Consider the following 11,615-nt stretch of genomic DNA (forward strand, 5'->3'; position numbering starts at 1 on the left):
TGTCGTCGCTGCGAAGCGACGGCAGACACATCTGAAGCAACACGACGCCGGCGCTGTACGAGTCGAACCGGTCCGGGACGTTCAGCTGCCACAGCGCCGGGGACAGCGCGAGCGCTACCGGCGTCGCGGGCGCCTCGGGCGTTTGCGTGGACATGATGTACTCCTCCGGCCCGGAGAAGCGCGGGTCTAAGATGAACTCCTTCGGCTGGTAGTTGAAGCCGAACCGCAAATCCGCGGCGGCGCCGAGGTCGATGAGCTTGAACCTGCCCTCCTTCGGGTCGAAGATCATGTTCTCCGGCTTGACGTCGCGTAAGATGATCCCCGTCGCGTGCGCGCCGGAGAGGCACTCCAGAATTTGCTTGAAAATCCGCTGGATGATCGCCTTCTTCCGCGCCGGCCCTCTCGGCTCGCCCTCGACGGCGACGCCGCCGGAGTCTCTGAACAGGAAAGGCTCGACGTTGTACGGGAACTCCTTGCTCTGCATGAGCCCGTTCAAGGTTTCGCTCCCCTCGAACTTCCACACCAACCACATCGGATCATCGTCGTCTGAATCGTCCACCTCGACAGCCTTCTGCGCGAACGACTTGGCGCGCTTCCAGATGCTCTGCTCGCCGCCGCCGCGCGCGGCGCCCTTCTCCTTCGGGCCGTAAAACGCGCCCTGATACTTCGCGATGTACTTCGGGCACGCGCGCATGAGACGACTGTTCGTCCATATCTCCGCCTCGCCGTAGTCCTTGCATCGCTTCAACACGTACGTCTCGCCGTCCTCCACGCCGGTGGCTTTGTACACGACCCCGAACCCGCCTTCGCCGAGTTTGTTCCCGATGACGAAGTCGTCCAGGCTGAACGACCGCTGCCCGAGCAGCGGGCGGAGGACGTAGTAGTCCACGAACCCGCCCAAGACGCCCGGGGTGATCGTGAGGTAGAACCCGAGCGCGCCGAGGATCGTCAAGCCGGTGGGGGTGAACAGCGGCGCGACCTCGCCGCGGAGCTCCGCGTCCAGGGTGCTTCGGTAGATCTGATCTCCGCAGTTTTGGATCGTGCACGGGAGCCCGATGCCCGCGGCGACGTCCGCGATCGCGTTCGCCGCGGCGCCGAGGTCGTCGATCGGGAGCGCCGCGGTGGGGGCGAGGAGACGCGCGCGGCGACGCGCGCGGCGGTGCGCGCGGTGCGCGAGGCGCGGCGCGGAGGACGCGCGCGATGGCGTTAAATGCGTCGCGCGACACGACGCATCGTCTGCGTTTTTCGTCGCGGCGACGTCCGCGCGTCGCGCGCGCGCGCGAGCGGATCCGCCGCTCCCGCGGCGCGGCGCGATCGCGCCGGACAACGCGCCGGCGCGAAGCGTCGCGGCCGACATCATCGTGTGCGACGACGGACGGAGGTTCGTGCGGCCGCGCGGCGGGCAGTCGGGCGGGTCTCGCGGACGCGCTGAGGTGGATCGATATCCGCGCTACTGCTCAGCGAATCAGAAGCGCCGATCGCGTTTCCCGCTACATTTCTCCCGAGCGGCGTCGGCGGAGGCGCGCGAGAGCGATGCGATGCGATGGAGACGGTCGACGCTTCGATGTTGGACGCGCGGGGAGTTACACGCGCATCACGCGATGCCCTCGCGTCGAGTATTAATTATAAGTCGCGGGCGAGGCTAATACGCCGCGCCCAGACGCGTTCACCCATCATTCGCAACTTAACCCTCGCCGCCGAGGGTTTCCCGCCGTCCCGTCGTCGCCCCCTTCCATCACTCGTCGTCGTCGTCGTCGTCGTCGTCGTCGTCGTCGTCGTCGTCGAAGTCCTCATCGTCGTCCGCGCCGCCGTACCGCGCGATGATGTCCGCGTCCGCGGCGATCTCCTTCGCTTCCTCCTGCATCGCCCCCGGCTCGCGTCCGGTGGGCCACTTCATGACGTAGTACACCAGGTTCACCAGAATCGCGGTGATGGGCTTGAAGAGCCAGTAGACGACGAGGAACGCGATGAGCGTCCCGAGCGGCCCGATCGACTGCATCCAGTCCGGGGGCTTCCATCGACCGCCGAACCACTTCCCGCCGCCGCCGCCGCCGCCGCGGCCGCCGTTGCCGAAGAGCCCGCCGCCGCCGAAGAAGCCGCCCTTGTCGTTCTCCGCGAGCGCGTCCGGCTTGTCCCCGAACGCGCCCATGAGCGCTCGCTTCGCGGCGTCTTCTTTCTTTCCCATCCTCGCGACGACGCGCCGCCCGCGCGTGGGGGGGGTCGCCCCGACGCGGTTCGAGCCCGGCGCGCGCGACGCGCGCGCGGCGACGACGACGGGTCGCGCCGCGACGGTCGCGCTCTGCCGCGCGGAGATCCTACGTACTGTTAATAATCCTCCGATGGGCCCATCATCGGGGGTGATCCTCGCGGCGGACGCGACCGAGGACGACAGCGCCGTCATCGCGCGTCGACGACGCGCGCGTCGCGCGTCGACGTCTTCGCGAGTTCTGAGGCGTCGGGACGGACGCCGTCCGACGGTGTATCGCGCGTGCGGCGGCTCGAGAGCGCGCGCGCCTGTCCGAATACCCTGGGGTTTGGGTTGAAGCTCGGCCAGCTCGTCGCGACCAGACGCGCACGACAGAAAATAAAGCGGATAGACGGACAAGATGCGAGACCACGTCACCTCTCGCCACTTCGAGATGGCGACCGCACGCGCCGCCGCGTCCGCGCGAACCGCCGCGCACGCCTCCGCGACACCTCGCCGCGGCACCTCGAAACGCCCCGAGCGCGCGTCGCCTCCGAGACGCCTCGCGCGATGCCGCGCGGCCGTCGAAGGCGCGGTGCTTTCGCCCACGATCGACAGCCCCCCGACGGTCTCCGAGCGGAAGTGCCGCCTCGTCGCGATCGTCCCTCCCGCGTCCGCGGGAGCCTCGTTCCTGCCGTACCCCCCCGGGCTTAAAGGGACGGCGTACGACAAGGGCGTCGGGCCGGACTGGATCGAGGTCATGCGTCACATGGCGACGCGACTGACGTGGGTGGACGTCGGGTTCCAGATGGACGTGTTCCCCTCGGACGCGCCCGCGTCCGAGATCTCGGCCTCGGCGGCGACCGCGGACGTGTTCGTCGCGATCGGGATCAAAGACGTCGAGACCGCGGCGACGCTCGTGGACGTCCTCACGACCGTGCCCACGGGCGCGGCGTTGGGGTGCGAGGGCACGAGCTTGGACGCGCAGTCGCGCGTCGTGTTTCAGGTGCGCACAACTCGACCGTTTTTCACCCACCGCTCGGTTTCAACATTTGATCGCGGCGCCTTTCAACTGACCGATGAACGTTTTGGAATCGCCCGCAGCCGGTGACGGATCTGCGCGCGATGCAGGCGAAGCTGCTTCCGTGGGGCCGCGCCGCGAAGGACCTGCGGCTCATGGAGCAAGTCAGCGGCTTGTTCGACAGGAAAAACCACCTCGACCTGCTCTTCCTTCACCTCCTTCTCATCGACGCGAGCGGCGCGCGCGTGCCCGCGGTGGACATCAACCAGGACCTGAACGTCGGCAACGTCTTCTGCATCGCGAAAAATTGCAACAAACAGCTCTTGGCGTGTTACCAGAACGACCGGTGCAAGCTGTCGCTCGATTGCATCGACGCGTGCGGGTTGAACGACCAGGTGTGCACGTACACGTGCATCCGCAGCTATCAGAACGTCGAGTTCGAGAAGCTCGCGCGGTGCATGCTGCACTCGCACAACTGCCTCGGGAACGACGCGATTCGGCCGGAGCTCCCGGAGGTGTTGCCCATGACGACGTTCCGAGGCGAGCCGCTGACGCACGACGCCGCGGAGGCGATCATGCAAGGGTGGTACGGCGACGGACCGAACATGAAGCCGTACAGCTGGCTCGCGGTCGCGGGGCAGAACCCGGCGTACGACCACTTCCCGTGCCAGTACCAGATTTGGTACCGCGGCAAGGCGCGAGGGAGCTTCTGGTACAACCCGGTGTTTAAGGTCCAGACGTTGGACGGGAAAGAGGTGTGGCGGCGGTCGGACTACCGGTGCAAGCGCGGGGACGTCCCCGGGACGTTCTACTTCTCGTTCATGGACAACGGCGTGACGTCTCTGGAGTACTGGAGGATCGTCGACGCGGCGGACGATTTGGAGTGGAGTCTGTACTACTACGCCGGCGCCGCGAAAGTCGCCGGGCAGTCGTACATCGGCGCGGTCTTGGCCACGAAGGACGGGAAGTGGCCGGACGTGAAGCACCTGCCGCGGATAGAGAAGAGCCTGTGGGAAGGATGCGGCGTGAAGCTGTGGGAGATGTGCGAGGTGGATAACTGCGACTGCGGCGGCGCGCCGTTGGACCCGTACCACGCTCCGGTGATGATGCCGTCGTTGATCGGTGCCGGAGCAGGCGAGGGTGCGCGGTGACGGGGTATTTAGTCGTGTGTGGCAACGACGGCGTCTGTCGCTGTTACCTTGAATCTAGACTATCGCAACGTTGTGGTAGTGCGATACTTCTACTCGCGCGTGACGTAAAAAACGCGCAACCCGCGCCGTTCGAGTTCGACAGGGTCGAAGAGGCGCGTCCACTCGTCTTCGCCGCCGCCGCCGCCGCCGCCGGTCGGTCCGCGCAGCGTCGCGACGGACGCTCTCATCTTCCCGTCCCTGACCGCGGCGCGAAGCGCGAGTCCCTCGACTTTACACACGTCGAGGAACGTCTGCATCGCGTCCGCCTTGCGCGGGTCGTTCGAGCGCGGCTTCCACGCGAGCGCGACCCGCGGCGCCTCACCGCCGCCGCCGCCGCCGCCGCTGCCGCCGCCGCCGCCGCCGCTCGGCGGAAGCAGCGCCAGCAACGTCTTCGCGAGCGGCGCCGCCGACTCGGGGGCGTACAACACGTCGGACACGAGCACGACGTCCGCGCGCGCGCCTCCCCCGCGCGTTCCCGGCGTCCCCGGGCGATGCGCGTCGACCCCCGAGACCGCCGGCGGCGGGCCGTCGCCGAACGCGTATCGCTCGACGTCGACGCGAATCCGCCCCGTCTCCGAGCCCGCGCCCGAGCGTCGCGTCGTCGCGAAGATCCTCGCGTTCTCGCTCGCGAGGTCGACCGCTTTCGGGTTGCGGTCCGTGAGCAGGAGCGAGACGTCGATCCCGGCGCTAGACGCGGCCGCGGCGACGAGTAACCCGCACGCGCCGGCGCCGGCGCCGAGCTCCAACATTCGCAGCTCGCGTCTCTCTCTGGCGAGCCCGGGGAGGATCTCGTGGACGACGTGCGCCGCGAGCGCGATCGAGCAGTCGTACACCGCGCCGGGGATGCCGATCGCGGGGTTTTGTTTGATCGCGACCTGCGGTCGAGGTCGCGGGGACGGGAAGACGTCAGACGTCGGGTCGCGTTCGCGTTCGACGACGAGGCGAGGATGGAGAAACGCGTTCGGGTGGTGGAAGACGGAACGCTGGCGAGAGAGACGCGCCTCGGGGACGCCTTCGAACGCGACGCGAATCTCGTCCAGCTCCGCGCGCTCGACGTCGTCGTATGATCGCGGGCACAGCTCGAGGCTATTTCGTCTGCCGTCGGAGCAGGGCTCTGCGGCGGCGCGCGACGCCATCGGTCCTCGACGCGCGGCCGACGGTATTATTCGGCTTGGATGTGTTGATTAATACGAATCGGCGGTCCGACGCCCGCGAGAAGATACGGCGCGGGCGGACCCGGACGCGCGCGCCGGATCGAAAAGCTTCAGTCTAAGGGGAAACAAGATGCGCGCGCGCGTGAGCGATGGGCGTTCCGTGATCGACGGACGACGACACGCCTCGCGCGGCTCAGATCTGGAAGCGCTCCGAAGGAGTTTCTTTTTGTAGTTGTCTGATATCTGACGAGGACTCGGCACAGCACGCGTTCGCGAGCAGATTCGTTCACTCGCGTCTCGAAAACAACGGCCGCGCGTCGCATTGCAACGACGCGCGAGATGGCGTCCACGCTCGCGCCGCGGGCCAACATGGGGGTCGACCCCACGCGCAGTCGCGATATCATGGACGACATGGTCAACGTGGTGCGCATCGCGCGCGCGACCCCCTCGCGCGCCGCGTCGCGTCCCGTCATTTCGAATTCGGAAGATTCGTTGGTCCCCCCCTCCCTGCGTCGAAAATCCGCTGACCCCCCGTCCCCGTCGCTCGCGTCGCAGGTGGAGACGTACGTCGCCGACGGGTTCGACTCGTTCGAAGAGTGCGTGACCCCCCCGGAATCGATGCCATCCCCCGCGTCGACGCCCTCGGCGCGCGCGCGCGCCTCGCGGCGACGCGTCGTCGTCGTCGCGCGTCGTCCCCCGTCCGAACGGCGAAAAAACAGCCGGGGACGTCCGTCCGCCCGCCGTCCCTCCCTGACGGCCCCGCCAACCCCGCCCCATCCCCCCTGCCGCTCCGCTCGCGATCCAGGGTCTTAAACCAAGAGCTCCCCGCGGACGAAGAGCGCGACGCCGCGCTGAAGCGAGGCCTGGACGCGATGTACCGATCCGCGCAGGACAAGATCGCGACCCACTTCGGTCGGTTCGCGGAGGGCGCGGGCGCGGACATCTTCGCCGTCCCGAACGAACTTCTGAACGCGCGCGACCTCGCGGAGGACCTCCCGTCGTGCTCCGCGGAGGAGGAAGCCGCGATCGACGACGATCTGCGGATGATTCGGAAGCGCTTAGCGCACTTTGAGGCGCTGAAGATGCACTGCGATAAGCAGAGCGAGTTGCTCGACGCCGAGCTCGAGGATTTCGCCGTCGTCGCGAAGCAGCTGAAGGAGGGCAAGGAGAACGCGGGGAAGACCCTGGGCGGGGATAAGGAGAACGCAAACGCGTGCGCGGCGATCGTCTACGCCGCGCGGCAGCTGCAGCCGCTGTTAGAGCAAGCGGAGGCGATGCAACGGAAAGGGAACGTGTTCAGCGCGGACGGGTTCAGGATCGGAGACGTCTCGAAGACCGCGGACCCGGTCGTCATGGCGAAGAGCACGCTGCGCGCGCACTTCGTGAAGGGGGGCTCGCTGGAGGTTTTGAAGAGCATCAACGCGCGGTTGAACGCGCAGAAGGCGGCGACGATGCAGGCGGCGGCGGCGGCCGCGGCCGCGGGCGGGGAAGCGGCGGCGATGGTGACGGAATGACGACGAGACGAGAATCGAGTCGACTCGAGACGTTTAAAAGAATACCATGTACACAGGTAACGACTGGACGACGACGCCGTGCGCGCGAACATCGCATACGGTACGGCATCATGAACGCGTTCCATATATACGTATTAAATGTCCGGTCCGCGGAGGCGACGCCCTACGCGTAGTGCCGCTCGACGTAGTCCGACTGCGGCATCCCGTTCGGGAAGCTCTTCTTCGCCACCTTCTCCCACTGCGCCTTGCCGAAATTCATCAACTGCAACACCATGTTCCTGTGCCGCTTGCGACCGCGTCTGGGATCGTCGAACCCCCCGCCCGGGCCGCTCATCCCGCCGCCGTTCATCCCTCCGACTCCGGATCCCATCCCGGTCCCGCCCGTCGCGTTTAAGATTCCGCTCCCGCCGCTCCCCGCGAGCCCACCGCTCGGTAAGACGCTCTCGTTCGCGGCGAGGGAGATGAAGAACCCGAACGGGACGATCCACACGATCATCAGGAAGAACCCGAGGTGATACTCCAGCGTGTGATGCTCGTATTCGTACGCGTCGCCTCGGAAGTGCCGCAGCCACATCACGTGGTTCGCGACGAGGAACAGCGCGCTGCCGATGAACTCCGGGGACGTCGCCTCGATGAACGGGAAACGCTTGAGCAGCGTCTGGTAGCACCCCAGCGCGGCGAGCGACACGGCGACGCAGCTGAACGGCATCCCGTCCACGATCAGCAGCAGGACGTTCACGCCCACGGAGATCTTGATGCTCCACTGCAAGACGCGCTTCGTCAGGCGCGTGTGCTCTTCGACCATCTCCGCGAGGTAGTACAACCCCGTGGCGAGGCAGACGGCGATGAACACGAGGAACAGGTACGCGCCGCTGTACGCTATTATCGCGGAGAAGAACGACATCGTTGAACTCGTCGAGATCCGCGGATCGATCGGCGGAAAAAAAATGAAACGAGCGGCTCTCCGACGACGACCTCGACGCGCGCTTCCCTCCTCGCGACGCGCTTCCTTCCTCGCGACGCGCGCTCGCGATCGCGGCGCTCGGGTCCGCGCGAGGCTAGCTACGGAACGAGAGAAGCCGACGGGTCGCGACCGCGCGGCGGTGCGGGCGGCCTATGCCGCGTTTTCACCGCGCGGGCAGACGACAGGAGACCGAGCTTTTGCGCCGCGCCGTCGCGGTCGGCTATAGGATAGATCGGCCGGCGATGACTTGAAAGGCGGGCAAATAAATCCCTGTGCACGATCCTCCCCGCGCGCCATTGCGAGGCGCCAGGCGACGTTCGGGGACGCGATCCCCATGGCGGACGCCGCTAAGGACGAAACCGACCCTCTCGATCGCATCGTCCTGCGCTACCTCCAAAAGCGCGGGTACAAGGACGCGGAGAAGGCGCTCAAGTCCGAGGCGAACATCGCGAGCGTCTCGCAGATGGCGCTCGTCCCGCACCTCGGCGCGGACGCGACGATCTCGGACCACATCCTGTACTACAACGAGGCCGCGGACGGGGACCCGGTCGCGCTCGTGCACGGGTACCGGCTCCTGAGAGACTGGACGCACGCGGCGCTGGACATGTACAAGGTGCGACGATCGGATCGGCGCGCGATCGCGGTCCCGAAGGAAGCGCGCCTTTCCTCCGCTCCCGTCCGTCCTCGTGGTTCTAAATATTAGGGCAAAAACAGAACGACTCGAAATCGATCGATCGAATCGCGCGCGGTCGCGTCGCGTCCCTCGTGCCCTCCTCCTCCGTCTGACGACGCTCCCTCCCTCCCTCCCTCACCCCTCTCGACAGCCCGAGCTCCTGCGCATCCTGTACCCGATGTTCGTGTACTGCCACCTCGATCTCGTGTCTCGCGACCACGGCGCCGTCGCGAGAGAGTTCCACCGACGATTCGGCGACGATCACCTCCTCCTCCACGGCGACGTCGTGCGATCCCTCCGCGGGCTCGCGACGCCCGCGCACCTCGCGAAGGATTCGACCGCGAAGACGCTGCGAGAGAACCGCCTCCCCGTGCGATGCTGCAAGTACACGTTCGACCTGCTTCTCAAGTATCTCCACAACGCGAATCAGATCGCGTTGCTCGCCGTGCTCAACGCGCACGTCGCGGTGACGGTGACCGTCGGCGACCCGGAGCCGCACGCGGACGAGGAGGATATCGTGGCGAGGAACACGATCACGGGGCAGGGCCCGCCGAGCAAGACGGACGCGTTCAACGCGAGCAAGGAGGGAAGGTGGGGGGTGCTCGTGGACTGCGTGGAGCTGCAGGCGGCGGATGAGTTCGAGGAGGAGAAGATTCGAACGGCGAACGCGAAAAAGGAGAGGGAGAGGAAGAGCGGCGGCGGCGGCGGCGGCGAGGGCGGCGAGGGCGAGGACGACGACAAGGAAGGCGGCGGCGAAGAGAAGGAGAAATCCACGCCGACCAAGTCGAAGAAGAAGGCGGCGGCGGACGCGGCGAAGGAGAAGGAGGAGGCGGAGGCTGCGGAGAAGGAAAAAGGCCCGGAGCTCACCATCGTCTCGAGCGAGGTCCCCGTGCCGGAGCTGTCGTACGAAGCGCGGTGGGAGTCGATCGAGGACATTCGCTACCGCGCGCGGATCAGCAAAGACGCGCTGCCGTCGTGCGCCTTCTACACGTTCACGCACGCGCACGAGCATTTAGTCTGCGCGACGACGTCGTCGGACGCCGCGCTCGTCGTCGGCGGGTTCCAAGACTCCGTCGTCAGGGTGTGGGACATGAACAAGTCCGTTCCGGGCGGGACGGACAAGTACGACACGGACCCCGCGTCGAGAAAGCGGCTGAAGCGCAGGGAGGCGGGGTACGATCAGCTCCCCGACGGCGACGACGACGACGACGACGACGACGACGAGGAGTTCAAAGAAAAAGGCGGCGGCGGCGACGGCGAAATACCGGCGAAGGGCACGAAAGTAGCGACGCCGCTGTACTGCAAGGAGTACATCGGACACTCCTCCGCGGTGCACGCGGTGAGCTTGAGCCCCGGGAACGAGTTCCTGCTCTCGTGCTCGAGGGACTCGACCGTGCGGGCGTGGTCGATGCAGCTCGAGATGCCGCTGTGCGCGTACCGGTCGCACAACTACCCGGTCTGGGACGTGAAATGGGCGCCGACGGGCCATTACTTCGCGTCCGCGTCGCACGACAAGACCGCGCGCGTGTGGGCGATGGACGTCGCGACGCCGCGCAGGATCATGGTCGGGCATCTCGCGGACGTGGACGTCGTGACGTGGCACCCGAACTGCAACTACATCGCCACCGGGTCGTCCGATCGAACTTTGAGACTGTGGGACGTGTCCACGGGCGAGTGCGTGCGAATTTTCACCGGGCACCGCGGCGGGATTCGATCGATCGCGATGTCCCCCGACGGGAAGTCCATGGCCTCAGGCAGCGACGACGGCGGGATCCTGACCTGGGACCTCGGCTCCGCCAAGTGCGAACGCGCGTTCGCCGGGCACGCGGGCGCGGTGTATTCCCTGGATTACGCCGGCGGAGACGCGACGTTGCTCGCGTCCGGCGGCGCGGACGAGACCGTGCGTCTGTGGGACGTCACGACCGGGAGCGGGAGCGTCGTCGCGGGCGGCGGCGGGACGGCGGGGGGGGGGACGAAGAAACGTGCCGGCGCGGTCAAGACGTTGAGGACGAGATCGACCCCCGTGTACGCGGTGAAGTTTACGCGACGTAATTTGTTGATTGGGATGGGCGCGAGGGCGCCGCCCAAGTCGCGAGAGGCCGTCGCGTGAGCGCGAAAGCGTACAACTTACTGTACACGGTGTCGATCGATTATATACACGAAACGCGTCACCGGCGCGCGAAACCAATTTTTTGGTTTTTTTCCTCACGCCAACGCGCCGACGGGTTCGACGGAGTCGCACTCGAGCTTCGACCTGCGGTGCTCGATCTCGTTCGTCCATACCGGCGTGGATCCGTACCCGTCCGGGAGCTGACACTCGTGCATCTTGTCCGTGCGCTGCTGGTTCAGCTCGAGCCGGTCGAACTCGCGGCAGCCGTAGTCCTCGAAGACGTCCATGAGGAGGTAGCACTTGAACCGCGCGAACACGTTTCCGTCGCCGTCGTGGTACACGTACAGCTTGGACTCCGCCGCGGGCGTCACGCCGAGACGGCACGTGTACACGAGGCACGGGAACTCCCCCGGGACAGGGACGAGCTCGCCCGCGGCGGCGAGCTCGAGCGTCGCGCGCGTGGCGGGGTCTTGAAGCGCGCGCGCCGGCGCGAGGTCGTCCTCGAGCCGAACCAGGTCGTTCGGGTCGAAGTTTCCGGGCGGGGTATCGAACGGAGAACGGTTCGGAATAGGACGCCAGTTGCCGCCGCCGAAGCCGGCGCCGAACCACGGCGGTCCGATGACGTACCCCTGAGGTCCCCAGTACGGGAACGGGAACGGCGTCCAGCGTCCTTCGGGGGTGGCGGCGGCGGCGGCGGCGGCGGTCGTCGCGGCGGCGGCGGCGTCCGAGGGTCGCGCGCGCGTCGTCGTCGTCGTCGTCGTCGTCGGCGGCGGCGGCGGCGGCAGCCTCGCCGCCGCCGCGTCC

The 11,615-nt window shown here is 67.1% G+C and overlaps 7 protein-coding genes across 7 annotated transcripts in view; 3 read left to right on the forward strand and 4 right to left on the reverse strand.

Moving 5' to 3' along the window:
* The window catches only part of MICPUCDRAFT_47036 (uncharacterized protein), a 2,744-nt gene extending 1,348 nt beyond the window's left edge, over nucleotides 1-1,396 (reverse strand). The window contains exon 1 of the mRNA XM_003058065.1: nucleotides 30-1,396. Within this exon, the coding sequence (XP_003058111.1) occupies nucleotides 30-1,360 (1,331 nt within the window). The 5' untranslated portion in view covers nucleotides 1,361-1,396. The remainder of the gene's footprint in view (nucleotides 1-29) is intronic.
* Nucleotides 1,397-1,735: 339 nt separating this feature from the next.
* On the reverse strand, nucleotides 1,736-2,401 carry MICPUCDRAFT_57253 (uncharacterized protein; the record flags this gene model as incomplete). Its single annotated transcript, XM_003058066.1, has 1 exon — nucleotides 1,736-2,401. One exon carries the CDS (start codon nucleotides 2,399-2,401, stop codon nucleotides 1,736-1,738), a length of 666 nt encoding a protein of 221 aa, XP_003058112.1.
* Nucleotides 2,402-2,639: 238 nt separating this feature from the next.
* Nucleotides 2,640-4,357, forward strand: MICPUCDRAFT_57254 (violaxanthin de-epoxidase; the record flags this gene model as incomplete). The annotated part of the gene is made up of 2 exons (XM_003057691.1): nucleotides 2,640-3,191; nucleotides 3,290-4,357. The coding sequence occupies 2 exons, from the start codon at nucleotides 2,640-2,642 to the stop codon at nucleotides 4,355-4,357; spliced, it is 1,620 nt and encodes a 539-aa protein (XP_003057737.1).
* Nucleotides 4,358-4,446: 89 nt separating this feature from the next.
* MICPUCDRAFT_67338 (uncharacterized protein) lies at nucleotides 4,447-5,737 on the reverse strand (the record flags this gene model as incomplete). The annotated part of the gene is made up of 2 exons (XM_003058067.1): nucleotides 5,398-5,737; nucleotides 4,447-5,271 (listed from the first exon to the last, which is right to left on the reverse strand). Exons 1-2 carry the CDS (start codon nucleotides 5,530-5,532, stop codon nucleotides 4,447-4,449), a joined length of 960 nt encoding a protein of 319 aa, XP_003058113.1. The 5' UTR covers nucleotides 5,533-5,737.
* A 152-nt stretch (nucleotides 5,738-5,889) lies between these two features.
* MICPUCDRAFT_57256 (uncharacterized protein) lies at nucleotides 5,890-7,064 on the forward strand (the record flags this gene model as incomplete). The annotated part of the gene is made up of 2 exons (XM_003057692.1): nucleotides 5,890-6,146; nucleotides 6,356-7,064. 2 exons carry the CDS (start codon nucleotides 5,890-5,892, stop codon nucleotides 7,062-7,064), a joined length of 966 nt encoding a protein of 321 aa, XP_003057738.1.
* Nucleotides 7,065-7,491: 427 nt separating this feature from the next.
* On the reverse strand, nucleotides 7,492-7,950 carry MICPUCDRAFT_7142 (uncharacterized protein; the record flags this gene model as incomplete). The annotated part of the gene is made up of 1 exon (XM_003058068.1): nucleotides 7,492-7,950. A coding segment is annotated over one exon (459 nt), but the record flags the coding sequence as incomplete, so codon positions are not given.
* Nucleotides 7,951-8,336: 386 nt separating this feature from the next.
* MICPUCDRAFT_47037 (transcription factor TFIID with WD40 repeat) lies at nucleotides 8,337-10,862 on the forward strand. Its single transcript, XM_003057693.1, has 2 exons — nucleotides 8,337-8,641; nucleotides 8,853-10,862. The coding sequence occupies exons 1-2, from the start codon at nucleotides 8,363-8,365 to the stop codon at nucleotides 10,809-10,811; spliced, it is 2,238 nt and encodes a 745-aa protein (XP_003057739.1). The 5' UTR covers nucleotides 8,337-8,362; the 3' UTR covers nucleotides 10,812-10,862.
* The last annotated feature ends 753 nt before the right edge of the window (nucleotides 10,863-11,615 follow it).

This window comes from Micromonas pusilla (genome assembly GCF_000151265.4).
Source record: "Micromonas pusilla CCMP1545 genomic scaffold MICPUCscaffold_4, whole genome shotgun sequence".
Taxonomy (NCBI): Eukaryota; Viridiplantae; Chlorophyta; class Mamiellophyceae; order Mamiellales; family Mamiellaceae; genus Micromonas; species Micromonas pusilla.